The sequence below is a fragment of the Plutella xylostella genome, chromosome 18, assembly GCF_932276165.1.
Source record: "Plutella xylostella chromosome 18, ilPluXylo3.1, whole genome shotgun sequence".
NCBI classification, from domain to species: Eukaryota; Metazoa; Arthropoda; class Insecta; order Lepidoptera; family Plutellidae; genus Plutella; species Plutella xylostella.
Genome location: NC_063998.1, coordinates 1,869,406 through 1,896,720, shown reverse-complemented (window position 1 = coordinate 1,896,720; position 27,315 = coordinate 1,869,406). Strand labels below are relative to the sequence as shown.

Below are 27,315 nucleotides of genomic sequence, written 5' to 3'. Positions count from 1 at the left end.
GTCACAGGTCCATTTTTCCTGCATTAGAGAAAGCTATCGGTAAAACCCAATAAAAATCATAGGCTAATTGGTTAAGTGAAAGTTTTAATAAATAATGGTTATGTATTTATGTGTAGAGATAGTTTAAAAGGATACATAAATTACCCTAGGTTAGGGCAAAAGTTATCTCAGTTAACTGAAACCAACCTAGATAAGTCTGGGTTTTCCACATCTCTCAGCTAAGTTGACATTAGTCATTATTTATAAGAGCAACGTACCTGTATGTATGTAGATCGGTTACCATATTATTAGGTATCGTGTCGTCAAGATGACGTCATGTGTTGGGATACAAACGGAGTTTCCGATATGCGTTGGCGATATTCTTTTAGTGGATCAACCGGTTCTGTAACTAAAACTATGCTATAAATGCTATCTTGTACAATCAGCATAGGTACATAGGTAGGTACCTAATTTACATTGTAACAACGAACATCAATCGTCATCATCAGGAATCCTCCACTGCTCGACATAGGCATGTCCCAAAGAGTGCCACAAGTGGCCACAAGACTCTGTCCTCGGTCTCGAGAACTCGTCTACCCCACTGAATATCGGTTCTGCATATGGGGAATTACTTATAAGAATGGTGATCGATCTGATTTTGTACAAATTAGAGTTTTTAACACTGTTTTTCCATTATGTTGTGTTCAGTAAATATAAATAAACGGGGCAGGAAGCCTTTTGTTCTACTTACAGTTAAACCTACTTTGTTGGCAGTCACGCGGTTTATGGAGTTGATTGACCGTATTTGGTTTCGCTGTAACTCTGATTCAGCCTTACTTTAACTCTAAGCAGGTAAGCACGTAAGTATAATAATTTTGAGGAAACACTGAATTGGTGTAGTATATGAGCATGCAACCTGCATGAAGGTTGCATACCTATCACCTATATATAAGGGCATCTGTCAAATTAGCTGAGAAATAAACTAGCTTCCATGGTATTCGGTTGTTTCCTATGCACTACAGGAATTACAACTCTATGTCCACGGAAAAGACACCCATCATTTACTTCCAAATCAGTTTTAACTTGAAAATACGGTAAAACTGATTTGCACATGATTTTTCGTGGCCACCCGTGTTCCATGTAATTCATAACTGTCTTAATAACAGGATCTAAATTTGATGCTCGTTTTATCGACTCAAATGAAAGAGGCTCCACGTTCGCAGTCAGGAATTTCAGAGAAGGCAAATCTCCGTCGTCACCTTCCACTACCCCAGCAGCCAGCGGCGATCGAGAAAAATAATCCGCTATCAGATTATTGCTGCAGCTGATATATTGCACCGAGTAGTTGTAGGCCGACAGAATCAGCGCGTACCTTTGTAGTCGTGACGCCGCGGTAACCGAAACACCCTTATTTTTATCAAAAATCGCTATTAGAGGTCTGTGATCCGTTTTTAGTATAAATGGGTCGCGCCTGCCGTACAAATATTGATGAAAATGCTTGACACCAAATATAATCGCTGTGGCCTCCTTGTGGATCTGGCTGTAGTTCCGCTCACTCGGTAACAGCGATCGCGACGCAAAAGCGATAGGCCTCTCCCTGCCCCGGTCATCCACATGCGCCAGCACGGCGCCGAGGCCGGCCGGGCCCGCGTCCACCGCCAGCACCAGCTGCGCCGCGGGGTCGAAGTGCGCCAGCACGCGGTCGGACGCCAGCTCGCGCCGCACGGCCGCCAGCGCGTCCCCGTGCCGCCGCGTCCACTCCCAGCGCGCGCCCGCCTTCAGCAGTTCGTGCAGCGGAGCCAGAAGCGAAGACGCGTTTGGAATAAAATTCCTATAATAATTCACTACGCCTAAAAATCGTTTTACCTCGAGTACGTTGGTTGGAGCTGGCGCCTTTAATATAGCCTCTACCTTAGTCGGGCAGGTGCGCAAGCCGTGTTTGTCGATAACGTAGCCTAAATACGTCACGCTGTCTTGGAAAAAAGAACATTTAGCTTTTTGTAATCTTAAGCCTGCATCCTGTAGCCTTTTGAAAATTTCATTTAACCTAGACATGTGTACCTGTTTGTTAGGCCCAGTAACACAGATATCATCCAACCAAACGCTAACTCCTTCGATTCCCGCGAGTAAATTTTCCATTAAACGTTGGAAAATAGCCGGTGCGTTCGCTAAACCATACAATAACCGCGTATATTTAAAAAGCCCCTTTGTCGTATTTATCGTTGTAAGAATTTGTGACGGCTCTGACAACTTGCACTGGTTATAGGCGTTACTTAAATCTATTTTAGAGTAATGTTCTCCGCCACCTATCTTAGCAAATACCTCCTCGATGCGAGGCAAAGGGTATTTATCAATTTCCATATCCTTGTTCAGCGTACACGAATAATCACCAGCAATTTTCACCTTACCATTTTCCTTAAGTACGGGCACTATTGGTGTCGCATACTGCGAGTACCGCACCGGCACCAGTATGCCGGCGCGCACCAGCCGGTCCAACTCCTCCTCCACCCTCTCCTTCAGCGCGAAGGGAATATTTCGCGGTTTAAAGAACTTAGGAGTTGCACCATCTTTCAGGTGTAAATCTACTTCAAACTTATTAAAGCAACCTAACTCATCTTTCCAAATGTCTGGATATTGCTTCATCAATTGCTGCACATCCACGTCAGGCACACTCAACGCGACATTGTTAACAGACGTTGTAAAATGCATGTTGAACTTTGACATAAATTCACGGCCTAACAGTGGGGGCCCGCCATTCTTAATCACGTAGAACCTCACGTCCTCCGTTTGGTTTAGATACGTTACTCTGGCAACAAAATAACCCACTGGCGTAATTTTATGTCCGTTATAGAGACACATTCTTATGTTACACTTTTGCAAATTACAGTTCCTAAATCTATCTATGTACAAGTCGTGTGAAATAATACAAGTGCCCGATCCGGAATCTATCTCCATTGACAAATTTACATTATTTACATTAACAGTTACTTTAATAGGGTCGTAACTTACATACCGAACGTTGAAGCACTGGCAGTCCTCACACTCAGGCACGCCCGGTACCTCTGCATCCGCTTCAACATTATGCAAATGAGAACCTGCCTTTTTACACACTTTCTTCAAATGCCCTTTTTCACCGCACTTTCGGCACTTATAGTTTTTGAACCGACACTTGATAGCCTCATGAGCCTTGAGGCCGCACACTGCACACCGCTGCGTAGACTCCGCCGCGGCCGGGGCGCCCCCGGGCTCTGCGCGGCGCGGTGCGCGGGGCGGGGCGGCGCGGCGCTCGCAGCCCGCGAGGTACACCGGCGCCTCCGCCGCGTGCATGGCCGCGCGCGCCGCCCGGGCGCACGCCGTCTGCTGTGCCATCTCCATCGCCTTCGCCAGCGTCAGCGTGACCGCGTCTTGCTCGACCAGGCGGTCCCGCTGGGGGCCTGCACCCAGACCCAGCACGAAGCGATCTAGTAGTAACGTGTCCAGGGCTCCGCCAAACTCGCAATAAATCGCAAGTCCCCGAAGTCGCGCCGCCCAATCCTCGACACTTTCGCCATCACCCCTCGAAGCATCGTAGAACCTTGCCCTATCGGCAAAGATCGACCGTTTAGGAGTAAAATGACCGTTCAGTAATTTCACTAAGCCATGAAAGTCCACCTCTTCCACACTACGCGGGTACGCTAAATTTCGCACCAATTTATACGCTTCTTCCGAAATATGCGTCAACAACACTGCACTTTTATGTTCCTCCTCGATGTTATTTAACTTTATAAATTGCAATAATCGTCCGTGAAATATTTCCCACTCGTGAATTTTATAGTCAAAAACACTCAAATTTCCGATTACCGACGCCATTATTTACAAAATTTTCACCAGAACATTTGAAAGGAAACAAAAGCGCTTCATTTGTTTTTCTTTTGTTTTTGAGGGTTCGCTCGTCGCCAGATGGAGTGTCCGTAGTGCGGAAAGGAAACAACCGAATACCATGGAAGCTAGTTTATTTCTCAGCTAATTTGACAGATGCCCTTATATATAGGTGATAGGTATGCAACCTTCATGCAGGTTGCATGCTCATATACTACAATTGGCCATACGGATGACAGGATGAGTGAGCATTGTGTATGCAAGAGGAACAACGGGCAAAAGCATAAAGCGAACCACACGACGGGAGCATAAGGTTTCTTCCTGAAGGAATGCAGCAGGGAAATCAAACCCAACATAAACGGGAATACCAAGACTCAACGAGCCCACGGATTCATTATCAGTAATCCCAATTAACTGGGGAACCAGTGAACCGTCGCTACTGCGTCTGCCATCGTGTTTCTCCGTATAAACCCAGTATTTTTAGCCGAAATCCCAACCACATTACCACTGCCGTTCCCACACTCTTTATCTCCATCAGCTTTAGAGCTATAGTGGCTTGTCTGGTGATTACAAGCGTGGCAGAGGCGCCGTCATTATGATATGACCAGACAGCACCACACGCCTCTCAGTTCAATCGCGGAGTTTGAATGAGCAGCGCGCTTAAAATGCGCGGGCGGTGTAAACAAAACTCAACATAAATTACCAGTGTTTATTTGTGTTCTTACAAACAACAAACCAATAGTTAATAAAGCTAGTGTTTTGCCTATTACAAGTTAAAAGTTAGTGAGTGAAAATGTCGAAGGAAGCCGGTATTGTGAAAGCTGAGGCTCCAAAGAAGCCACTGGACCTGAATGATGTGGAGATGGTGTTCGGGACACCACCAGCCCTGAAGGACGCCGGTCCCGATGTCCACACTGTGGCTAACGAGAAGACTGGGAAGGATTCACCGGTAAGACTGGTTCTGAGTTTTGTTTCTTTCTGGATGAATGCCGTTGGAATTTGGAGACGGTTGAGGTTCGAGTTTTGAGGATCGAAATTGAAAACAAGGAAGAACTTTAGGGTTCCTGTGATTATCATATTTGTGGTGAATGACCATTAGTAACAGAGTTCCAATAGTAATAGTAGGTCTGTTAAGTAGGTGCAAACGATGTGTTGGAAATTAAAAGTCCAAAACCCTAATTTAGATTTGTGAATTAGGAAAGGCATTTTATTTGAATGAGACAATTAACTAAATACACCATTTACAGTACACTGATTAAAGCTGCATAATTTTGAATAATATTTCTTTGTGAAGGAGCACATTAATGAATCATTGAGGAATAATGAGTAATCAGTTTGGAATCCTGACTGACGAGGAAGCCATAAGGGCTGAACCGTTCAAACAGTAGTTAAGTACTGCTGTAAGCGCACTGTTAACTTCAAAGTTGATTAATGTTATAAAAGTGTTAAGATGAATGAAGCCTCCTCAAATCATGTATCAATGGTAGACATCTTATTTACTTCCGAAGCGCATTGGGCAGCTCTTCCTGCCCATCCCTAGTCCAGTAACTCTAGTGTTTTTTATCGACATAGGTACTAAGAAGTTGGGAATTAACCATCCAACTTTATAGAACTGCAGCCTTACTCCCAGCGATGAGTGGCTGAATCGATTTCACAAATATCGCTAATTTCTTACTCCCACCGCACATTTTTGCGGCTCATTGTGTTATGACGTCTTATACAATTTTATAGAGCGACATCTCTTTCTTTCACCTCTATTGAAATACGATCGCAACATCGGCCTGATATCGGCTTACTTCGGCTACCGTTTCAAAAATAATCACTAGTGGTTTCTTGATATATTTTCTACGTTGTCCCTGGTCCGCGGCTCAGTCAAAACCGAGGTGGTGGTACCAACTGAATCGGCCTAAATTTTTGAACTGAGTTTTAATTGGCTTTTTTGGATAGCAACTATTAATCGCTGGGAGTAAGGCTGCTGGTTAAGTAATTTTGCAGTTAGCAGAATGGTATTTTCTTTGTTATTGTGCGTAAGTGTATTCTGTAATAAATCCAGTTATATACCTATCTACTGGTATTTCCTTGTAGATAGGCATGCGGTGATGATACGAGCCTGCTACTGGTATATACTTAGTATTATTAATATTAGGTTGTCTGCAATGGCAGGAAATCGTTTAAAACCAGTAGTGACTATGATATATTCATTATTTAGATGGAATGTGTTTTGAATTGAATAGTTAGTTGGATTTACCTGTTCATATTACATTAGGAATACTTACTTATACTTATGTAGGTAAGTAAAAATTATGTTTGCTGAAATTTTTCATTAAAGACCGGCTATAACGAAAGCAAAATAAAATCACGCTCCTAACTTGGTGATGTGCATTGCTATATCCATTTATTTGACTGGTAAAGTATGTACTCTATATCTAAAACATACAATTGGTATGTAGATGTAGTATATCAGGCAGGTAACTCCATACCATACCATATAAACTAGGTAAATGAATATATACCATACGTATTATGTTCATTTACCTAGTTAAAGGTCTGGAGTTCTCAACCATCACCTTAATTAATTACCTTACATAGCGTCGCCATTAGACGCTAAAACAACAGTGGTCAAAGTAATTGATATTCTTTTAATTGTTTGCACTTCAAATATTAATTAATGTTTTAAGTACTGAAAATATGAGCTATCCTCCAGTTTTTTTTTTCAAAATCAACTGATACTCGGAATACCAAAATCTCAAAACATACAAGATCAAAAAAGATTCTAAACTGCATTTATACACGTAATACCAGCTAATTTATAAAGTTTTTTTAATCTAAAGTAGCTCATTTACGTTGAAGTTTACAACCGACTAATCCCAACAATACTGACAGTTGCAACGGACAACAAATTAAAAGCGTTACAAGAACTGCGCCGGCGCACGCCACTGGCGGCGCTTCAGCATGAAGGCTGTTTTTTTTAATATACTTAATTAATAATTCATAAGGAAATCAAGTAGAAAGTACAAATAACTGGCGTGAAATTGTAGTGATTATTCTTTGTTTTAACAACATGATCTAGAGCTGCTTGGGAGAAGTTTATTAGCTCTGGGTAAAGTCGAGAACAATTTTTCATGTTGTAACTTTTCAGGTCTCAAAATTGTGTGATAGTAACCACCATAGTAATTTTCGGTAGATAGACTTACTGAAACTGGCAGTACCTTAGTAAAGTATGTTTATAAATTAACACCTGGCATTTGACGCTCACCTATGATGATGATGCATGAGTTGCATGACCTTGGCAATGATGGGTCATCGCTTCCGAAACATGGACGAATTTGGTTCTCTCGTCACGTCATGTGTAGGTGGAGAGTTTATTACATCAATTACATGTACGGTTGCAATCACATCGAACTCACTTGGTCATTATCGAAGCCGTAGTTTTACAAGAACAAAATATTCATGAAAAAAACTGCAAAACCATTGACTGCAAACCGACTTATTTAAAGGTTCCAGATCAGCAAAGTTTTTCTTACAAAAAGATTAAAGATTACTTCTATCTACCCTTAAAAAAAACATTTTAGCCTTAGATTTAGAACAAACTACTTACTTAACTACTCCAGAGATATGTCAGTGGTTTACTTGTCTAAGACCTACTCTAATAGATATATGGTGAACATTTAATTAATCATTAGAGGAAACCAAGGTGTTATTCCGGGAAATAAAGAAATCATAATTTTTTGTGAAAGTTCAGCAACAAAGGTAAGCTTTGAACATTTATTTCAAAACAATGAGTAATTTTGTCGTCATATGCTTAAATAAATATAAGATATGATCAACAGTAGTTCAATGTCCTGCCAGCCCACACGCAAATCAGAATACCTCATCCCATATGCCTACGTACAGTTGACTCAATGTGCTAACAAAAACCGGTGGCCTTCGATTTGGTCAAAAACTGCGCATTGAACAAGCTATTTACTCTATTTAGAGATTCCACAATAGGACACGGTTTCAGCCTAGCGATAGCGCCCTGAAATGAATGTTTAGAATAGCTAATCATTATGACAATATCTGCAGGGTACTCCATTCCATCGCAAAGTTGATTACAAAATTACTCCCTGTAGTCCCTGTTTTATATCATTTAAAGAAAACCGGATGTAAGTAGTTATTACTTACACTATTTGATGTGAAAATTTCCAAATCCAAAGCTGGAAGGCTATTTCAAACTAGAAGATTAAAAAATGAAACTTTTAATGATTTCCGATTGAAGCATTATCATTAAGTATATACACTTTCCTACTACTTTTTAATTTTACAGTTAACACTGAAATAATGGTGTAAACACACGTTACATACCTGTATGAGATATTTTCTAACTATGTGTCTCGGTCCATTGCTTCAGTTCCTGTAATATCTTGGTAAATTGTAAAACGTTAAAAAATATGCTCTACAACATGATCGTAACCAGCAAATTATTAACAGTTACTTAGTATTGTACTGTAACAACTACGTAATTTTATTTACGTCGAATAATGAGGTAAGTATGTAAAGTATTAATAATTTTCCTATAAGTACATTAATTCTAAATAAAGTTTAGTTTAGGTAATAGCTAGGTAAATAAAATTAGTCACCTTGTGCTGAAACTTCCCTAAGTCCAATTATTTCAGGCGGAAAAGTTTAGCTTTTCCTCATCCAATATTATCTTTGGGAGCGACGTTGATGTCGTTCTGTTATTTAGTGTGAATCTTGGCAGCTAGTTCGGACAACGCACTCTTGTTTATATCTACGTGTTATTACGTAGTGCCGACGTGAAATCTAATAATAAAGTATACGAATTCAGTACGTATTTATGTAAATTTGATTGAATGTCAAGGACTGCTTATGCTCAAGCAGTCAACGCGCATGACTTTACTAAACGATTGTTTCATTGGCGATGTTGAATGGTGCGTACGTTATGGCATAGTTAAATAGGTACATAAGCTTAATTTTAAACAATAAAAACACAGATGGCGGGTCTATATAGAGTTCCCAAGGAAAGACACAACAGTCAACGTCATACATACCATAAACATTTTTATGCATAAACTTCTATAGTTTTTAAATAGTTTTTAAGTTTATGCATAGTGGTGTTACAAAACATTGCACGAAGAGAGTTTTAGATGTCGTTAAATTAAATTATATGTTTATATTTTTTGTAGGTACTTACTTAGTAGAGAAATCACTAATTTTAGTAGGATTACTGGTACTTGATACTCGATATAGAGGAATTAAGGCTGTGTTATGAATTACTGATAAGATAAATTCTGTTTTTATCAATCTTGTTGTTCTGATTTATACCAAGCAATTTGGTTTTGTTCAAACCACAATCACACTAAATCAGTTAAATTGGAAAAAATATATACTTATTCGAAAATACTGGTTTTATATACTTAATTTTGTAAACAATGCGTCTAATAATCTCTAAAACCAGGCTAAAACCCTGTAGTCCCGCTGTCCCCGTAATTCTTGTCCCCGTTAAGCGGGGACAACGGTACTTTCAGAAAATAAATAAAATCAGGCCCGTTGTCCCCGTTGGACGTGAGCTCCTCAACGGGGACAGCGGCACTTAATAAAAAAATAAAAAATCAGACCCGTTGTCCCCGTTTCCAAAATAAACTTTAAAAAACACAAGTATATTTTTTAATTCATGAGTTTTATATAATATCTTACCTGTATGATAATTTGGCAAATTGGATGAACGTGTAAATTTTAAAGGATGCGCTAACGGTACGACGAAATACTGCCGCGAAACAAAAGACAACACAGATAAAAAAAAACACACACTCACGCCTTGTTCTAATGTATTCCCTTGCGGGGTAGGCAGAGGTGCATTGCTGCACCCACTTTTCGCCAGAGTGTTATGTTAGTCCCAATGTAATAGGGGGCGGGCCTATTGCCATTTTACGGGCACATCCAAGACCCGAGAACAAATATCTGTGTTTAAACAAATATCTGCGCCAGCCGGGAATCGAACCCGGGACCTTCGGCTCAGTAGTCAGGGTATCACTGGTCACTAACCACTACGCCATTCGGTCGTCTAAGATAAGTTAATAGAATTCGGAAGGGACAACGACACGTAAAATTTTGACGGCCCGTTGTCCCCGTTCACTATTGCCCGCAAAGGGGACAACGGAACGAAAATATAATGACGTCCCGTTGTCCCCGTAACGGGGACACAGTTACGGGGACAACGGGACTACAGGTCTAAAACCCTCTAATGCTAGATTAGTTTAGTTACATACTTATTAAATTATTTTAATAAGTAGTTTCTAAAAAGCTACAGCCTGCTACGCCACGCCGTAGCACTTCGTAGCGAGGAAAGTTCGTAGCTTTAACTGAAACTTTTCTCTTGGTAGCATTGCGGAGGGGCGTTATTGTACTTACATAAAACTAACCGAATATAATCAACCGATTTAAAAAAACGAAAACTAAATTAGGTGGTTGATATGTGTGTGTTGTGGTAGTACCTAATAGAATAGAATAGAATAGAATATCGCTTTATAGAACACCACATAAATCCTACTTATAGACTAGAACTAATGTACAATAGGCGGCGTTATCGCTGAGAGCGATCTCTTACAGGCAACCTTATATACTGTAATACAGAGTGTACTGTTTCAAACATGGAAGTATAATAAGTGCTTTCAACGTAATAATAGCATAAGACAAAATAGCAAATTATCCTGCATGATTATATTATTAAGGTATTCGTCCTTACTTAGTTGACTCCGTTCTTGACCTAATGAGTTTCATATTAAATAAACATTTACCATAATGAATTATTGGATTAACCTCATTCTCATAGATATATTATGTAGTTACCGTAAATCATGGCTAGTATGGTTAATGAATTAACCAAACCTAAAAATATCTCTTCCTATATAATAATAATAATAAAAACGTTTATTCCGTGCCATCGCACACACACAGAAAAAAAAAAAGAAAACATAATGAAAAACAGTAATAAATGAACACAAAGACATTATGACTAAACACAAAAACACTCCTAGAATACAAAAACTTCTTATGCGATTGTTTTGCTAAAGGCGGCCAAGTCGACAGCGTTTACACAGATTTCTGTAAGGGGTTTGACAAAGTTAACCATCGCATCTTATGCTCTAAGGTATCTTCTTACGGGATTCACGGAAGCTTGTATAGATGGATTAAATCTTATTTAACTAAAAGGAGCCAATTGGTAACAGTTAAAGGATACCTATCAGCTCCAATAGACATCTCATCTGGAGTGCCACAGGGATCACACCTAGGCCCTCTTCTATTTATATTATTTATCAATGACCTTGTAGACAAACTCAATTGCCACTATCTAATGTATGCTGACGATTTAAAAGTCTTTACCGTAGTTAATAATGATCGAGACTGTTTGAATCTGCAATCTGATCTTGATACCGTAGAAGCCTGGTGTTCTCGAAACAAAATGTTCCTTAACACGAATAAATGCTCCATTATCACTTTTAGCAAGAGGAAAACGAATAAGATCCTACATAACTACACTCTGTCAGGGCACATTCTTGATCGAAAAAGTGTGGTAAGAGACCTTGGTGTTCTTTTCGACGATCAACTTTCTTTTAGACCTCACTATGAGAATATTATAAAAAGAGGAGCAAAACTTTCAGGTTTCATATTGCGTTCCACTAAAGAGTTCAAAAACCCTAACAGTTCCATATACTTATTTAACTGTTTAGTCCGAAGCGTCCTGGAGTATGCGAGTGTCATTTGGTCACCCTATTATGATATTCATTCCGATAACATCGAACGTATCCAAAAAAAGTTTCTAAGAACCTTAAGCTATAGGTATCATCATGGTCGTATTAATTATGTAGATAGGCTTTCCAAATTCAAAATGGTGTCACTCGAAGCGCGCCGTGAGCGAAGCGACTTGATATACCTTTACAAGATTTTGCATGCTAGAATAGATTCCCCCACTCTGCAATCATTGATTAATATTAACATCTATTACAGAACCCGCAATCCTAAAACATTTCTGGTCCCAACTTGTAAAAACAATATAGCATACTTTAATCCCATTCTCCGAATGTGTCGACTTTATAATGAGTTATCTGTGAGTAACAAAGACATTGATATTTTTAATAACAAATTCTTTACATATAAAAAATCTATTGGCATCCTTCAGAGCTCTAACCCGAATAGCTAGTTCTAATTATTTCAACTTCATAGTAATTTTTAGTTTTATTTAATAAAATTAGTAGGTATTTACCTTATAGCATAGAACACATGTAATGAGTAATGTTCCATCCTAAATAATTAATGTTGTGCATGCATGTTTTGGGTATCAATGTAGAACAGATGTTTAGTTGTATTTTTTAAATTTTGTAACCATTGTTATCTGTTTTGTGTGCCTCAATAAATAAAATAAAAAAATAAAAAATAAACAAAAGAAATAAATGAGAGGATATGTGTGCGTTGTCTGGCACCGAAACGGACGGCGGCTCAGCTAAGGCGGTAGAAGATAATATATTACCTACTACCGCGCTGATTTACAATATCTCCTATACATAGTATAGTTTAGTTTAACCCATATATAATAATATGGAAGACATTTAAAATGCAGTGCATTCTATGTGCAGTTGTTAAATAAATATACATTTGTTTGTACCTACTTATGTGGGTCGAAAGCGACGACCTGACCTAATTAGCAAAACTTTAATTATTTCCGACACGCTGGCCTACTGCAGCTTCAACCATATTTTAAACTCAGCCATGTATGTGCAAAAGGCATATATATGCTATTGCACATATAACTTTAATACTTAATTTTATTTATTAACTTAATTTTAAAATAAAAACTATTTATTTCGGAACGTATCCGTATGTTTTTTTGAGTAAAATTGTTATTGAAAAGTGATATTTTTCCTTTTTTCCGTTTTGGAACATAATTTATATGGTGTAGGTACCAGCTATGGATGCAAATTGTAGTTAAGATGTTATGTGAAATAGTACCAAAGTTATTATATTTTCACAAGTGTCTACTTAACTGCATATTTTCCTCAAACGAAAATGGTCACTATAAAACGGTAGAGGTAGCTAAGCAGTAGAATGTCAGTAAGTACATAATAGACATAGCAATCACCGGTGTAGGTCGTCAGACACGCTATGAGTTCCATGTGGGTTTGTCCGACTAACAAATGAACATCGGATTGACCGATGAATCATGAGGAGAGAAAAAAACACTGATCTATCGCAGGCTTCGGTCATTCGCGCTTACAAAGTTGAGAGAGTACAACGTATCTGTAATTGTATTCATGGGAAAAATGCCCTTTTCATTGGCGTCAGCGTGGCAGGTACAAATTTTCTTTGCAAAGGGGGGTCATGCAATCGGCAACTTTTTAATACGAGATAGACTTGTGGTTAGCTTCTGAACTTAGTTTTCTTTAGGCTTCGGAGCGCTGCGCTAACCACGACACTATCTAAGTATCTCGTTACTATTAAAACTTAACCGTACCGATTACATCACACCTCTCATTCGTTCGTTTGTTCGATTTTTGTAGTGACCCCCAGACCTGAAGACACTTATTTTACTGCTTATTGTGTCTGCTAAAATAATCAAAGTTACAATTATAAATTAATAAACCTATTGCTCGCGAGTGTATAGTCTGAACTTCTCTTCAAATTTCCGGAAGTGAAATATTCTCTCCTCTTCATATCTAACTCGCATGTATGTTTGTTTGTCCGCAGCGCGGTGCTAAGCCTGAGTCTGACGCTGACACGGCGCAGCCGCACCAGCCGCTCCTGGAGCCCGGCCGGGAGCGCCCGCAGCCCCCTCTGGCGGGTGAGACATTGCACTACTGATATACCATATCACCATGCACCCATCATCATCATCCGGATGGTCCATATTCCGAGAAGAAGTGCACTAAAACTGCCGTGCCGTACACTGAGCATAATTATTATCATAATCATCATCATCAACAGCTCATAGTACGTAGGCCGAGATGGGCAGTCAGCGACAGGCCACTGATCTGGCTGGCTAATCCTCTCACCACGGTAGTTCAGCTTTAGTTTTTGTCGGACACTTGAATAAGAACTTAGTAGAGTACTTCATTGTCATAAAAATAACCGTCGCACGTAGAAAACATTGTTCCCAATATTGTATAAAGTTACGCTTACACCATATAGAACAACGCAGGATCTGCAGTAAATGGTCGATGTTCGTCATTTGTGCTACATGTTACCTTTTGGGTGTAAAATACCTGATTAATGTTGTAATTTTCTGTAATAAATGAAGTAAGTACTTAATAATGACTCTACACTATCAATTATGATGCCATGATCAAGCCGGCAAACGCCATGTAACGCCACACAATGCAATAAGATTTATTCACTGATTACCTAGAGGTGTGTGGTTTTCCTGCTATTTTAATTAAAAGCTGGATAATACTGGATTGTTTAATCACATGGCTGTACTTAACTTAATGGAGTAATTAAATATTTAACGCCAACTTGAATCATGGTTATTTATCATGAACATTACTTACTTAGTATTTGAAAACAACATACAATTTATAAACCATGAACATTTTAATAAGATAACTGTGAAGCATCACATTTTAGGTAGTGCCGACCTACTACACTGTTACATCTAGAGTTTATCTAAAATAGTGGCGACAAATAAACTGCATGGTGGAAAGCCCCAGTGCAGAAGTGCAGCAGCCCATGACGACAGTTTTATTACTGTCTGTTATTCAAGGTCTTAAGTACGATTAATTAACAGGAGGTAATATTTACGTCTAAAATGTACACTTTGTAAAGTGTTAGTATTAAGTACTTATCTACGTAATATAGCTATAGTTGACGTTATGACTACACGGAAAAACGTATTTGTAAGTAAGTAACTACATAATACCTAATTATGTAATACTAATGATGGTGTAGTGAGTTATATAGATATCTCATCATTATCAGCCCATTGCAACACAATATCCTACCTAGATTCATAATTTATATCATAACATCACATCAGGCATTTTATACTTACAGAAAGCTTTTAGAGAATCCAGCCTATCCCAACTTCCTACATACACATACCACCATTTAGTCTACCAACCATCATCTATTAGTGATTCCAAGTTAGTCCTTCTATTATCCTTTCAAAGAGCGCTCGAGTTTTGTTTACGTTGGTAGTGGCAGTAAGCCAAGTTGTTCAAAGTGCGCTTGAGTTTGTGGTGCGACGGCCAATACACCTACCTCAATCCACCATGCATGTTTCCTTAGTCACACCACCAACTTACAAAGTATTTTCTCCAGGTCCCGAGGTGGATGACCTGGAGGGTGAGATGAAGCCTCCTTCTGACGCGGCCCCCTACCCCGGCATCGACGACGGGCTGCTCGAGAACGGGGGGTTCAAGCCCATACACCCGCCCGGTGAAGGTAAGAGGTTTGCGGTCGCCTGCATTTTCTGGAGTTTGGTTTGTGGCGGTTTCAAACTGATTGAGGGGTAGTTGTGTGGCTTTTTATTAAATTAAGTAACTATTACTAGTTTTTGGATTTCATGCCTAAATCATATCGGGTCGAGTGTTAAATATAGTATTCATTATTGAAAAATAGTCACCATTATTGTTTCATTGAGTTATGTATGACTTTATGAGTAGGTAATTTTGATATGAGAGAAGCCTATAAAGGCGGGTTGTTGAGAATTTCCTCGCAGCTGCTCATTGGTCACATGTCTAGTAGATGCATCAAGATGTACATCAATGACATTATTGTATCTCGTTGTTACTTTAGTAGATGATAATGATTCAACTGAATGGTTGCAACTTCCTTTGATAATTATGTTTTGCATTCTTATCACAGTTGAGGTCTACCGTAGTAACGTGCTTATCAATATTATTTTTGACCTCATTTACATAGATAATACTGTGTTCATCGAGTGTGCACCTACATTGAAAAATAAAGCTATTAATAAAATCTTACGGCAGCTTCTACCTATTCACCTTTTCACACACAAAAATATATCAAAACACGGGGGAAAAGCTAGTTCTAGTTAACAATACTTATAGGTACTTATCTACTTCTCTCGCTTCCTACAAGTACAATCTCTTCATTCTCACCAGTTGCTCTAACTTCTGATATCCTTTTGAATACGTATTTGTAATTGACATACCTACCTGTTTCATCCGCAGGGTACCCTCACCCCAACGAAGACACCAACAAGGACGGCGTATCCCATGACGGCACCATGGATGGTAATTGGCTCAACACTAAGCATGGAGTGGACGAAACTGACTTCTACTATGGTGGTTGGTGTGCACCCTTGTATAGACGCACGGGTTTACTTTACATTACAGCAGGCTACAGTAGAACCTCAGTGTCTTGAAGCTGACCCCTTAGCATGAATTTTCATCGTGGACGTGAAGTAGAATTCATCGAGTAATTTTGTATGAAAATATTATGAACAGCGCCCCTGGCGGTCGGTAGCAGAACTAAAATTTCCTTACAAAATTCATCGAGTAATTTCACGACACGTTGGCGATGAAAATTCATGCTAAGGGCTCTGAAAGGGAGACACTGGAAACTTCTGAGTTAACCTACAGTTTTCGATGAGGAATCGAGGTTCTACTGTATAAAACACATACCTAAGTGTATGTACGAAATTAAGCACCTAATTATGGTGCTATCTAGTAGTACTCTCCCCAAGATACAGATCTATATTTTTGCCAAAAAAACAAAATTGCGAACCCTTTACGCGTAAAGACTATAAGTAAAACGTAATTTCCATTGAATTGCTTTTCTTGCTCATGTAGGTACCTAAGTACTTACCTTCTATTATGGGATTTGTGAAGTTTTTAATGATATAAGTAAATAAGATATATTGCATTATTTCTGAAAATACACTTACCGATTGAATTATTAATCAAGATTTGTGTTGTCTGATCGGTAGGTAACTGATAGATGTGGAATAACTGCATGTTAAATACCTATTTATGCATGTTGCACGAACTTTGGGTAGGTACTTACTTTCATTTTCATTTCATTTATTTATTGCCTTAAATCACATGTTACAATGTACTTACCTCACCCCTGAAAGATATTTCTTCAAGCGATATAAAGTATTTCTGTTTTATAATTTAGTTCTGTTGGTGTGCTTTGTAATATATCAAATTTAAAATTGTCTGCCCACATTTTATGATTTATGAGTTCTATAATTAGGTACCTATCTGCTGTGACCAGAGAGCTGTAACCTAAGAACAGCAAAACCGAATTTAAACTACCTACTTCATCATGCTGCTATAGATAATTTATTAAGCTACTTTACATAACAGGTTATTCGTATTTACCTCTTTAGTCTCAGTCTACCATGGGCAATAATGGACACTGGTCATCAAATATTTTGAAAATGGCTGGTCATAATAACGTTAGATAGAAATATTGCCAACGAAGTAGATTTTTATCATTTTATAATGTTTTTTTCAGACAATAGCTTCGGACTACACAACAGATTGGGCGGTGATGATCGCGCCATGTCACCACTCCCTAATGTAAGTTTTGAACTCTTTTACAAAGAAGGAAGGATGTTAATGCTCGCCCCTAATATTGGGTTTAAAATGCCAGCAAAAGAGAGTGCAATAATGCATCTCTGTCTACCATGCAAGGGAGTCATACCTAACAAAAGGCATGTAACTAGGTGAGTCCACCGTCCTTTTTAAAACGCTTTTGTCTAAATGCATCTCTGACGTCAAACCGTCTCGGTTAAAAACCGGTCCAGTGTACTGTTGGTTAAAAACCGGCCCAGTGTACTATTTGCAAAAAACGGTTTTGGAATTTGTTTTCGAGGTCAATGTTTTCTACAAATTACAGACACCGAAGAATGTACCGACGACGACGAAAGCTATTTTGTTAAAAGCTACAAGTCTTTGCCCCAAGCTTTACCCTGGGAATTCCGCGAGACATAAGATAATCAAGTAGCCTAATTTTATTACGTTTGCCTTCCCAGGTATATTAGTAGGCTTGTCTGCACTGCACCCAAAATCAGCTCTATCAACCTCCCTCGAAAGTTATAGGTATCTAACCGCCCCTCTTTTATCTTCTCCCAGGTGATCCCAGACGTGAACACCTACCAGCAGAAGAAGAACCTGGCGCAGGGCATGATGGACCTGGCCCTCCTGTCAGCCAACGCCAACCAACTCCGCTACGTGCTGGAAGCGTCGTCGGCGCGGCACCCCTACTTCTACCCGAGCGTCGTGTTCATTACGTGCAGTATTATGTTGCAGGTGCGTTGTTGGTTGGGTTAGAGTTTGGGTGGTTGAGAAGTTTGGAATGGCTCGAGAATAAAATACCTTCAGTTTTTATTACGGTCGTTGGATCGAGTGACGTATCAGCTGTTCCTACGTCCAGCGCATAGGTACCTTGAGCAGTCAGCGACTGACGCTTATATGACTAGCCAATACTTTAACCACGGTGATATACACTAGTCTAACATTGTGTTAGTGGAGCTAAGAGTAGCTGAGCTGCGTCTGCACCATACGAGTATACCTAAGTACTTTATTGCGTACAAATTTTTAATGTAGGTACCTAGATATGTTAGGCAAAATATAGGTACCTACTTAATTAGATCAAACTAACCTTCTCCCCTCTCTTCCTCAGATCGCAGTAGGCGTGGGCCTCATCCTCAACAGCCGGTACGACGTCAAAGACGAGAAGGACATCTGCAAGGCGGACAAGATCAACAACATGACGGTGATCGGCATCTTCCTCATCACCATCGTCAATGTGTTCATCACTTCCTTCAGCGTAGCTCCGGTCGGGACGCTCAACGCCGTCGCTGCCGTCGTTAACCCTTAACCCTTTATGACCATGATAGTTTGAACTTGATATAAACTTCAGGTCCAAAACTTGAACTTCCTCTGCCTTAAAAAGGGTTAACCACTCAACGTTCGCACGTCACGCAGACACACTCCGAATCCGCCTTATTATAAAACTTAGACTAAAGATAGTTCTAATTCAAGTCCAGAGCTTTCAATCATATCATTTTATAATAAGTGGGAATAGATTTTAACTGTGTCTGATGTTGAACCTTTCACATTAAGTTACTTATACTAAAAGAGTGTGTGAATTAAGCCTATGCTGCAACGCGACGTCATACCTTCTCCCACTGGTATGTTCTATGGCAGATTCGCAATTTTGTGCACAGGTCCTTAGGTTTTTAGGGGTTACCCTTTGTTCACCAACTGAACAGTAGGTACTAGGGGTTTTAGAAGGGGTGTCACATGCGAGTGAGTTGGTTAATGTCTCCAACTACTTTGGCTAAAAGTACATATTAAAATAAAATTATTATTTGTTTAGGTAATGGATACCTATACCTAACGACGTTAATGTGCAATAAATAAATCAATGCCAGAAATTATAAGTCCATACTTAGGTAGATATATTTTTGTTGATGTTAGGTACTTTTGAATTTGCACTTTTCACCATTAGAAATAGTTATTTTTCCCATGCCTGCCTACTTAGTAAGTGCTAACTATGTACGTGCTATGTACATATTAAATTAAGTGCTCATAAGTCATAAGACGCATTTATACGTGTATCATATAAGATATATTTTTGTATCATACTAGTTTAAGTCTTTTAGGATTAAGATCGTAAATTTTTTACTACGATTGGGAAAACATAGGTAGTGTTTTTCATTCAATGGAATCGTGGTTTATGTGCCTTAAAATTAAGAATCTCTTATTATCTGTAACAGATCTGATTATTTCTTTTGGTTCTATAATGCAATTATAATTTTTAGATCTCACTAAACTATAATGCAAATTCTAAATATTTCATTTTCATACAATTTGAAAGTATGCTCAAAGTTTTATAATTAAAAAAATATTAATCTGCAAAATCTTCACAGAGTTTAATTTCAGAACCCACTGCCCTACCTTATCGTCACCCATGTTGGAAGAAAACACGAATTTCTCAGAATCCAAATTTATTGAATACAAAACAAATCTAATAAAATTGTCAAATGGCAATTTTAAAATAACTATTACAATATTAGAGTAGAGAAAATAGCAGCCGTGGGTAGCGACGGAACCCAGCCCCGCACTGACCACCGCGGATCCCCAAGCTTTATATTACACCGGCCACTGCGGCCGAATCAAATAAACTAACTTAAATTACATATACAAATACATAGTATGATAAAAGTAGCCCGTGGATTGGCTGAAAACGCACCCCAAAACACAGTTTCAGTAGGCGAGATTTTTACAGTCCAACGCACGTCTAAGATTTACAGTTATAGTATTTTATATATTATATTAAATAAGAATTCATTACAAACGCAGTATTGCCTTCATTTACCGTACACTAGAGCAGTCCTCTTATTGCTGTTACGTTACCATCTTTGTGACCGTTTTTAAAAAACGCAAAAAATACATTTAATCTAGAAACAAGACCAGCTCTTACCGTTTCCAAATACATTTAGAGATCCGATGATCACTCGACATAATGTGCTGTTACTCAAAAAAATGCCGTCCTAAAATAAATATGGTTTAAACGAAACTACGTGTATAGGAACCGAGTTGAGGATTGCTGAGATTTAAGTTGTAATAACAAGCCAGCTTCCAATATTGTAGCTGTTTAGACCTCTGTCAGCAAAGAGGGATCATGCAAGGTTGACCGATCGCCATAATATATGCAGAAATAAACCAAAATGGAAACTCTATACAAATGCAAAGAAAAGATGTTTATAAACAAGTATATTTCCCGAAAGCCAGGCGGCCAGTTACACATAATTTTACGTTATCAAGGTAACTTATACTTATACCTTCCATACTAACTAGCTATGTAATTACATTATTTAGATTGGGTTCCAGCGAAATTTTGAAGAAAAACTACATTAGTATTATCAAGCTTCTACACCCAGTTTTCGGTGTCTCATTGCAGTATATTCTAACCTAACTTACAGATCCAAATATAGTTTACCAGACGAGTAATTGTTGTAAATACCAGCTATCTAGATGAGTTATCTCCCGAGATACCTAATTATGTATTTTATCGTAATATTTTACAAGAAGGGCACGTAATTATACATCTAAATCGGTTTGACAATACACGTACACAACTACACTATTCATGTATACATGACACGTAGAAGAATTTTGTATGTATCAGTAAACATCTGTAGTAGACCGCACATTTTACAACGATATTTGTTACTACCGTTGTGTTTAGTGTACAGTGCACTAGAGATGTTTAGTTTCGGCACAGGAAGGGCGGCTGGGTCACACAGACTATCAATTTGGGCTAAGTATATTATTGGGACTCCAGATATTTTTAATCGCGACTTCGCACGAGTTGAATGCAGAGCTTAGGCATGCAAGGTGTGTGTTAGTAAATAGAGCATTAGAGAGCAGGAAACTAGACGGTAGTTGTTAGATGACCATGTCGTGATATTTCTTTGAAAAGGCCTTAGTCCAGCCCTGGGATCATGATGACACAAAAGCTCTATTCTTATCTTTGTGAGATATCTCGCATACTAGTAGCTACTCGCATATGCCCTTACGATAACACTTGTCTGATTAGAGTTTAACATTAGGCATGCGGAGGAGCTACCAATGCTATTTACTCTCAAGCCAAGACAGCATTCAACCCGCGCGCTATCCGTAGACGACTGACGTCTCGTCCGCAAGTCGACGTCGACGTCAACAAGGCGACGTCGACGTCTAGATGGCGTCGATGTCGACGTCGTTCTCCTCTTCGTCTGCGTCCTTTTTCGCGGCCGGCGCCGCCACCGCCTTGATCGGCGTCGCCTTGGCGCGGTCGTCGTACTCGATCTGAGGAAGACGACGTTACGGTTAATAATAATACTAGGTATGTATGGTAGGGCTGTGGAGATATCTCACACATGAAGGCCATACGATCTCAAGCTAGGCTGGGCCTCCATTATAGGTCTCAGACAGCTGTTACATGCTGTCCGCTGCTACTTTTAAATAGCTGCTGGACGTGGGTCTCACTCAAGGAGCCCTACAGCACTCGTTCTCAGCCATCCTCGTCTGGTCAATACCTCTCTAATGCAGAGTTGCAGAAAGGAACTTTCAGCTAAAATCGGCAATAAATCTATGTCTGTCTCTTTCTGTCCGTGTACTGTCAAAGCAAGGCAGCAATAGATAATATTAAAGCCGACATTAGCTTAAAATTCCTGAGCGGGAGGCAATGAATTCAACAGGAAGGATGCGCCCGTCAGAACATTTTGTTCTAAGAAAATGTGTGTGTGTATGTGTGTGTCTCACCTCGATATCCTCCTCATCCTCCTCATCACTATCATCTTCTTCCGCCTGCTGAAGCCAGTCCAGGAAGGGCTGGGCGGCGGCGCGCACCTCGGCCGCGACCTCCTTGCGAGCGTACTTCTTCGAGGGTTTCGCCGCCCATTCCAGGATGGACTTCTCTTCAACGATGTCCGCGTCGTAGAGGAGCTGGAATTGAGGGAGTGGTTGTTATTATAGACATATGATGATGCTACGGCGCTTGCTACTTATTATCATCCATAAAGCCCTGGTACAGTGGGCTTAGTAAGAGATTTAAACCGTTCAAGAAATTAAAACTAAACGCGGCCAATTTTCACTGCTTGACAGGTGAGATAAACTCCTCCTACTATGCCGTCGACCACCACATAGATGGTACCACATAGGTGGTACGTGAGATTTTTAATATGAAGACTTCCCTAGTATCATCTATCGTACGAAAAATCATACGGCTAGATCAATGTTACCCCGTATTATTCCTATCATAGTGGCGCAATACATTCATGACGAGACGTAGCAAAAGTTTTGCGTCACAGTCGCTCTCGAAAGCAAGTCAGATTGCTTCACACTGATTAAGCATACAGTCACCTTCAACAGCGCGGGCACCTTGGCCATCAAGCTCGGCTGCTCGGCACACATCAGGTCCAGGGCGCACAGGGCGGCCCGCTGCGCGCGCGCGTCGCAGTGCGTGAAGCGCAGTAACAACTCACACATGTCATATATCGGCCGAATGTATAAGGAGAGTCAAAAGAGGGTATAGTAAGCCGAAAGACGGTCACTCAGATGGTCTATCTATATGTAAATGATCTGTTTATGCTGCCACAATGCTCGTCAAAAAAACGTATCCAACAAGCTAGTGTCTTAGCATGTATCCATGCGTTCGATGCTTGCTTCTACTCGCATCACTTGCAATATATGCGCCGGGCGTATATAGAGAGTCAAAAGAGGGCCTAATGACCCTAAAGAGGGTCTTTCTAACTAGCTAGTGTCTTACCATGTATCAATGCGCTCGGTCCCACAGCTTTTAGAACGTTTGAATGACTATCCTACAGCAGTCTCACCTTCAACAACGCGAGCACTTTAGCCATCAAGCTCGGCTGCTCGGCACACATCAGATCCAGCGCACACAGGGCGGCCCGCTGCGCGCGCGCGTCGCCGTGCGTGAAGCGCAGTAGCAACTCACTACACTTGTGTATATAGACGTAGGTATACAGAGAGTCAAAAGAGGGCATACTGACCCTAAAGAGGGTCTTTCTGAACCTAGATCTATAACTAAATGATCTGTTTTTTGGTGTCGCAAACTAAAACGCAACAATTTTCATAGTTTTTTGATGAAAATTGTTGCGTTTTCGTATTTAACTCGCTTAGAATGTATCAATGCGTTCGGTCGTAACAATTTCAGAAAGTTTGTTATACTATTCTACAGCAGTCTTACCTTCAACAGCGCCGGCACCTTGGCCATCAAGCTCGGCTGCTCGGCGCACATCAGATCCAGCGCACACAGGGCGGCCCGCTGCGCGCGCGCGTCGCCGTGCGTGAAGCGCAGTAGCAACTCACTACACTCGTAATATATAGACGTAGGTATACAGAGAGTCAAAAGAAGGCATAGTAAGCCGAAAGAGGGTCTATCTATACGTAAATGAACTGTTTTTGGTGCCACAATGCTCGTCTAACAAACGTATCCAACCAGCTAGTGTCTTAGCATCAATGCGGCCGGTCGCTAAGCTATTGCCTTAGTAGCCTTAGTTAGTAGCCTTACCTTCAACAGCGCCGGCACCTTGGCCATCAAGCTCGGCTGCTCGGCACACATCAGATCCAGCGCACACAGGGCGGCCCGCTGCGCGCGCGCGTCGCCGTGCGTGAAGCGCAGTAACAGGGCGCGGTGCTTGCGCACGTCCGCCGCGATGGCTAAAGGGCGCACCAGGATCTCGAATAGGACGAGCGGCGCCTTGGATTTTACTTCCAGTCTGCAAAGAGGTTATAATTTAAAATTAATTAGGTACACAATAAAAAAGGAGGGTAGATAAAATAGTGTTTAGAATAGAATGCTGCATATTTCACACATTATTTAATGTCAAATCTGTACCTACTGATATTTTTACCACCAAACTCAAATTAGGTACCATCCGGTAGAATATAGAAACAAATTATTTCGACGGCCACACTGTAGTCGACTGAAGCATACATATTGAAATTCATATCATCACAACAACCAAAGCTGCCAGCAGAACGCAGTTAACAGCTCCAGTGAAGTGTGCTGAGCGACGTCATTGTCAACTCCACTGAAATCTATCTTCTTTCTCCCTCTCTCTTTCTCTCTCTCTCTCTCACCTCTCGGCCTCGTGCAGGATCTCTCTGCTTGAGGAACATCTCTACACAACACGCTACACCGCCACCTGTCGACAGTTTCTCTCTCTCTCTCTCACCTCTCGGCCAAGTCCCCGGCGGCCGCGCGCTGCTTGAGGAATGTCTCTACACAACACACTACACCGCCACCTGTCGGCAGTGTATCTCTCTCTCTCTCTCTCTGAAGAAAGCTAGCACCCGTCGCGTAGCTACTTTCTTTGGTGATGGTTAAAAGGGGTAGATTTAATGATATACTTAATTATGGTTCTTAAGTAGATATATTGTCACTGTTACACAAGTTAAAACTGGTTACAAAAAGGGGTTAAAAGAGGATATAAGTATGAGTACAATAGTGTGAGTTCGACGGTGGTAAAACGTGTACTGACCTAGAAAGACAATTTCATGCATAAAGTGGACTGAACTTATTTTATACAAACTAGGTAATTTAGTTATTGCGTTATTACAATGTGCTGATCTGTTCGATCGCGCTGCTTCGAACATACATCATATACATATAACATAACATCTCTCTCTCTCTCTCTCTCACCTCTCGGCCTCGTGCAGTATCTCCTGCGCGGCGCGGGTGCCGGCCACGTCGCCGGCGGCGGCTCGCTGCTTGAGGAACGCGTAGAACAGGTCCATGCGCTGCTTCTCGTTCTTGTCCGCCGTGTCCGATGAGAGGGTCATGCATTTCGCGCCTTCGGTTAGATCTGTGGAGGGTTGTTGCTTGTTAGTATAGAGGTTTTAATTTTTTCAGTTTTGCAAGTGTAAAACTAACCTAGGAGCTTTAGCTTTAAGTTAGCTTAGGTATATACCTACGTGGGAACTCCGCGATAAACTGAAGGACTTCATACAAACTTTCAATCCCTATTTTACGCCTTTAGATGTGTAGTTTCCGAAAATCCTTTCTTAGTGCTCATTTACACTACCTATGAAACCTATGTGCCAAATTTCATGATCGTAGCTTGAGCCGTTTGGGCTGTGCGTTGATGCCAAATCAGTCACTTTCTCCTTTTATTTAATATTATATACAGACTGCATAGAAACTGTCGAGATGCGTACCCTGCATGCGCGCGCGCACGGCCTCCTCGCTGACGTCCACGGTCCACGTGCCGTCGTCATCGTCGTCGTCGTGCTTCTTCTCCTTGCGGCTCTTCGGGTTGGGGGTCGTCGGAGTCACTGGAGCTTCGCCCTCCTGGGGTGGGGGGAGAATGTGTGTTAGTGAGAAGGGGTTGTGAGTAGATTGTTGTAGCATTTCATTTTGTCATCGGCTTTTTTCAAAATTGTTTCGAAGTAAACTTAGTTTTCTGGTAACCCTTGTCACAGTTGTGACTACCCCTGTCTCTCATCTTCTCAGTTACGTAACCTTTTGGGACACCTGTATATTCTATATCAGTGTTTTCCTTGTTTATCTACAGGATGTTGCAAAAGTAGCATACTAGGTCGACTTTGTGATTATATCAATAGCAGTAGCAAGGGTGTAAATTGCAAGGTCCCAAAATACATCTATGAATAAAATTTGATGTTTTTTAAATACGGAAACTCGTAAAAAAATATTCTTACTTGTTTACTGGGATTTTTTTACTTTGAAAAACTTGTGAAAATTAAATTTTAAATTTTCGCAACAACCTGTATAGTATAGTGATTCTGTTACCTTGCCGTCCTCGGAGCCGTCGTGTCCGTTGGAGCCGGGCCCGGAGCGCTTGGAGCGCTTTCCGCGGTTGCCCTCCGTCAGAGACGAACCCTGGAAATATTACAATATACTATTATTTACATGAGTTTTGAGGTGGAGTCAGCTTTAACATAGATCTAATTGTATCCAGTGGATCCATTAATGCTCGTATGTGCTGCAATCCAGGTTCAGTATCATCATTCTCACGAAAAACCTAGCATTTTCTTAGTAGATCTGTTGGTAGATTCATTTTAATACTCTGACATTCTAAATGGAGTTGTAAAAACTATACTTGGGCTTGGGACAAGGCAATCAATCAACAACAATCAACTAAACGGCTTACAAAATACTTGTACGTGTATGAACAAATTGGCATGCTGTTAAAATTAGCCTTATTTTATGTGGTTACCTGCGTGTGCGGGTCGGCCTGCGGCGGGTTCTTCAGTATGAAGGTGTTGAGCTTGTGGCTGAAGTCCAGCAGCCCGTGGTAGCCGCACGCCTTGCAGCCCTGGAAATTACACATAGTTTTTATCGCATAACAATAACAACTGTTTAATGTAATCATAGGTGCACGAAAGTAGTCCCCTCAAGTGAAGTAACATCTGTTACTGATATACGATCGGTGAAATCTGGGTAGTCAGCGACTGACAGCGACTAGCCAATCCTTCCACAATGACAAACCTATGCTAGCTCTTGTGTTTGTCACCGACACTACATGAAGATTAATGATTACTTTTATTTGCGTAATTTACAGATATTTATTCAAGAATTTTCATACACTTATAAGAACGAAGTTGTTCAGAATGACTCCCTGAGTGTCTCCATTTCGGCATACTATAAAATGTTTGCAAAACCCTATATAACTTAGAGGCTACACCCTGTATAACTTAGAGGCTACACAAGGTACACTACGTACCTGTGAGATGGTGTTGCGTTTAGTAGACACGATGAGCTCGGTCTCTGGGTTGTCGCACTCCGGGCAGAGGACGAACTTGCGGATGAAGCTGCAAACACAATGGGATATTTATTTGTTACCAGCAGTACCACACATAATACATATTTTGAAAAAAAGGCTGCGGTACGATTACCTACACAGATTGAGTAAAAAACATATAAATACCCCATACGAGCAATAAAGTTTATATGGGGATGCAATTTTGTCGTCGACCT

General features: G+C 40.4%; 3 protein-coding genes across 5 annotated transcripts in view; 1 reads left to right on the top strand and 2 right to left on the bottom strand.

The window, feature by feature from the left end:
• Window positions 1-471: 471 nt before the first annotated feature.
• LOC125489905 lies at window positions 472-3,973 on the bottom strand. The gene is made up of 3 exons (XM_048627483.1): window positions 2,388-3,973; window positions 1,536-1,829; window positions 472-593 (listed from the first exon to the last, which is right to left on the bottom strand). Exons 1-3 carry the CDS (start codon window positions 3,826-3,828, stop codon window positions 472-474), a joined length of 1,857 nt encoding a protein of 618 aa, XP_048483440.1. The 5' UTR covers window positions 3,829-3,973.
• A 481-nt stretch (window positions 3,974-4,454) lies between these two features.
• Window positions 4,455-20,053, top strand: LOC105393425 (ninjurin-A). 2 transcript variants are annotated; one of them, XM_048627360.1, is made up of 7 exons: window positions 4,455-4,786; window positions 13,579-13,672; window positions 15,148-15,270; window positions 16,023-16,085; window positions 17,314-17,378; window positions 17,934-18,110; window positions 18,484-20,053. In XM_048627360.1, the coding sequence occupies exons 1-7, from the start codon at window positions 4,631-4,633 to the stop codon at window positions 18,679-18,681; spliced, it is 876 nt and encodes a 291-aa protein (XP_048483317.1). In that variant the 5' UTR covers window positions 4,455-4,630; the 3' UTR covers window positions 18,682-20,053. The 2 variants fall into 2 exon arrangements, with proteins under 2 accessions (XP_048483317.1, XP_048483316.1); XM_048627359.1 differs by having other exon boundaries at window positions 16,023-16,139.
• LOC105392312 (eukaryotic translation initiation factor 5) overlaps window positions 19,797-27,315 on the bottom strand; it is a 25,715-nt gene continuing 18,196 nt past the window's right edge. For both annotated transcript variants that reach the window (XM_048627353.1, XM_048627354.1), the window contains exons 7-14: window positions 27,062-27,149; window positions 26,555-26,653; window positions 26,128-26,217; window positions 25,536-25,668; window positions 25,021-25,183; window positions 23,887-24,094; window positions 22,116-22,298; window positions 19,797-21,659 (exon numbers count right to left, since the gene is read on the bottom strand). In XM_048627353.1, the coding sequence (XP_048483310.1) occupies window positions 21,549-21,659; window positions 22,116-22,298; window positions 23,887-24,094; window positions 25,021-25,183; window positions 25,536-25,668; window positions 26,128-26,217; window positions 26,555-26,653; window positions 27,062-27,149 (1,075 nt within the window). In that variant the 3' untranslated portion in view covers window positions 19,797-21,548. The remainder of the gene's footprint in view (window positions 21,660-22,115; window positions 22,299-23,886; window positions 24,095-25,020; window positions 25,184-25,535; window positions 25,669-26,127; window positions 26,218-26,554; window positions 26,654-27,061; window positions 27,150-27,315) is intronic.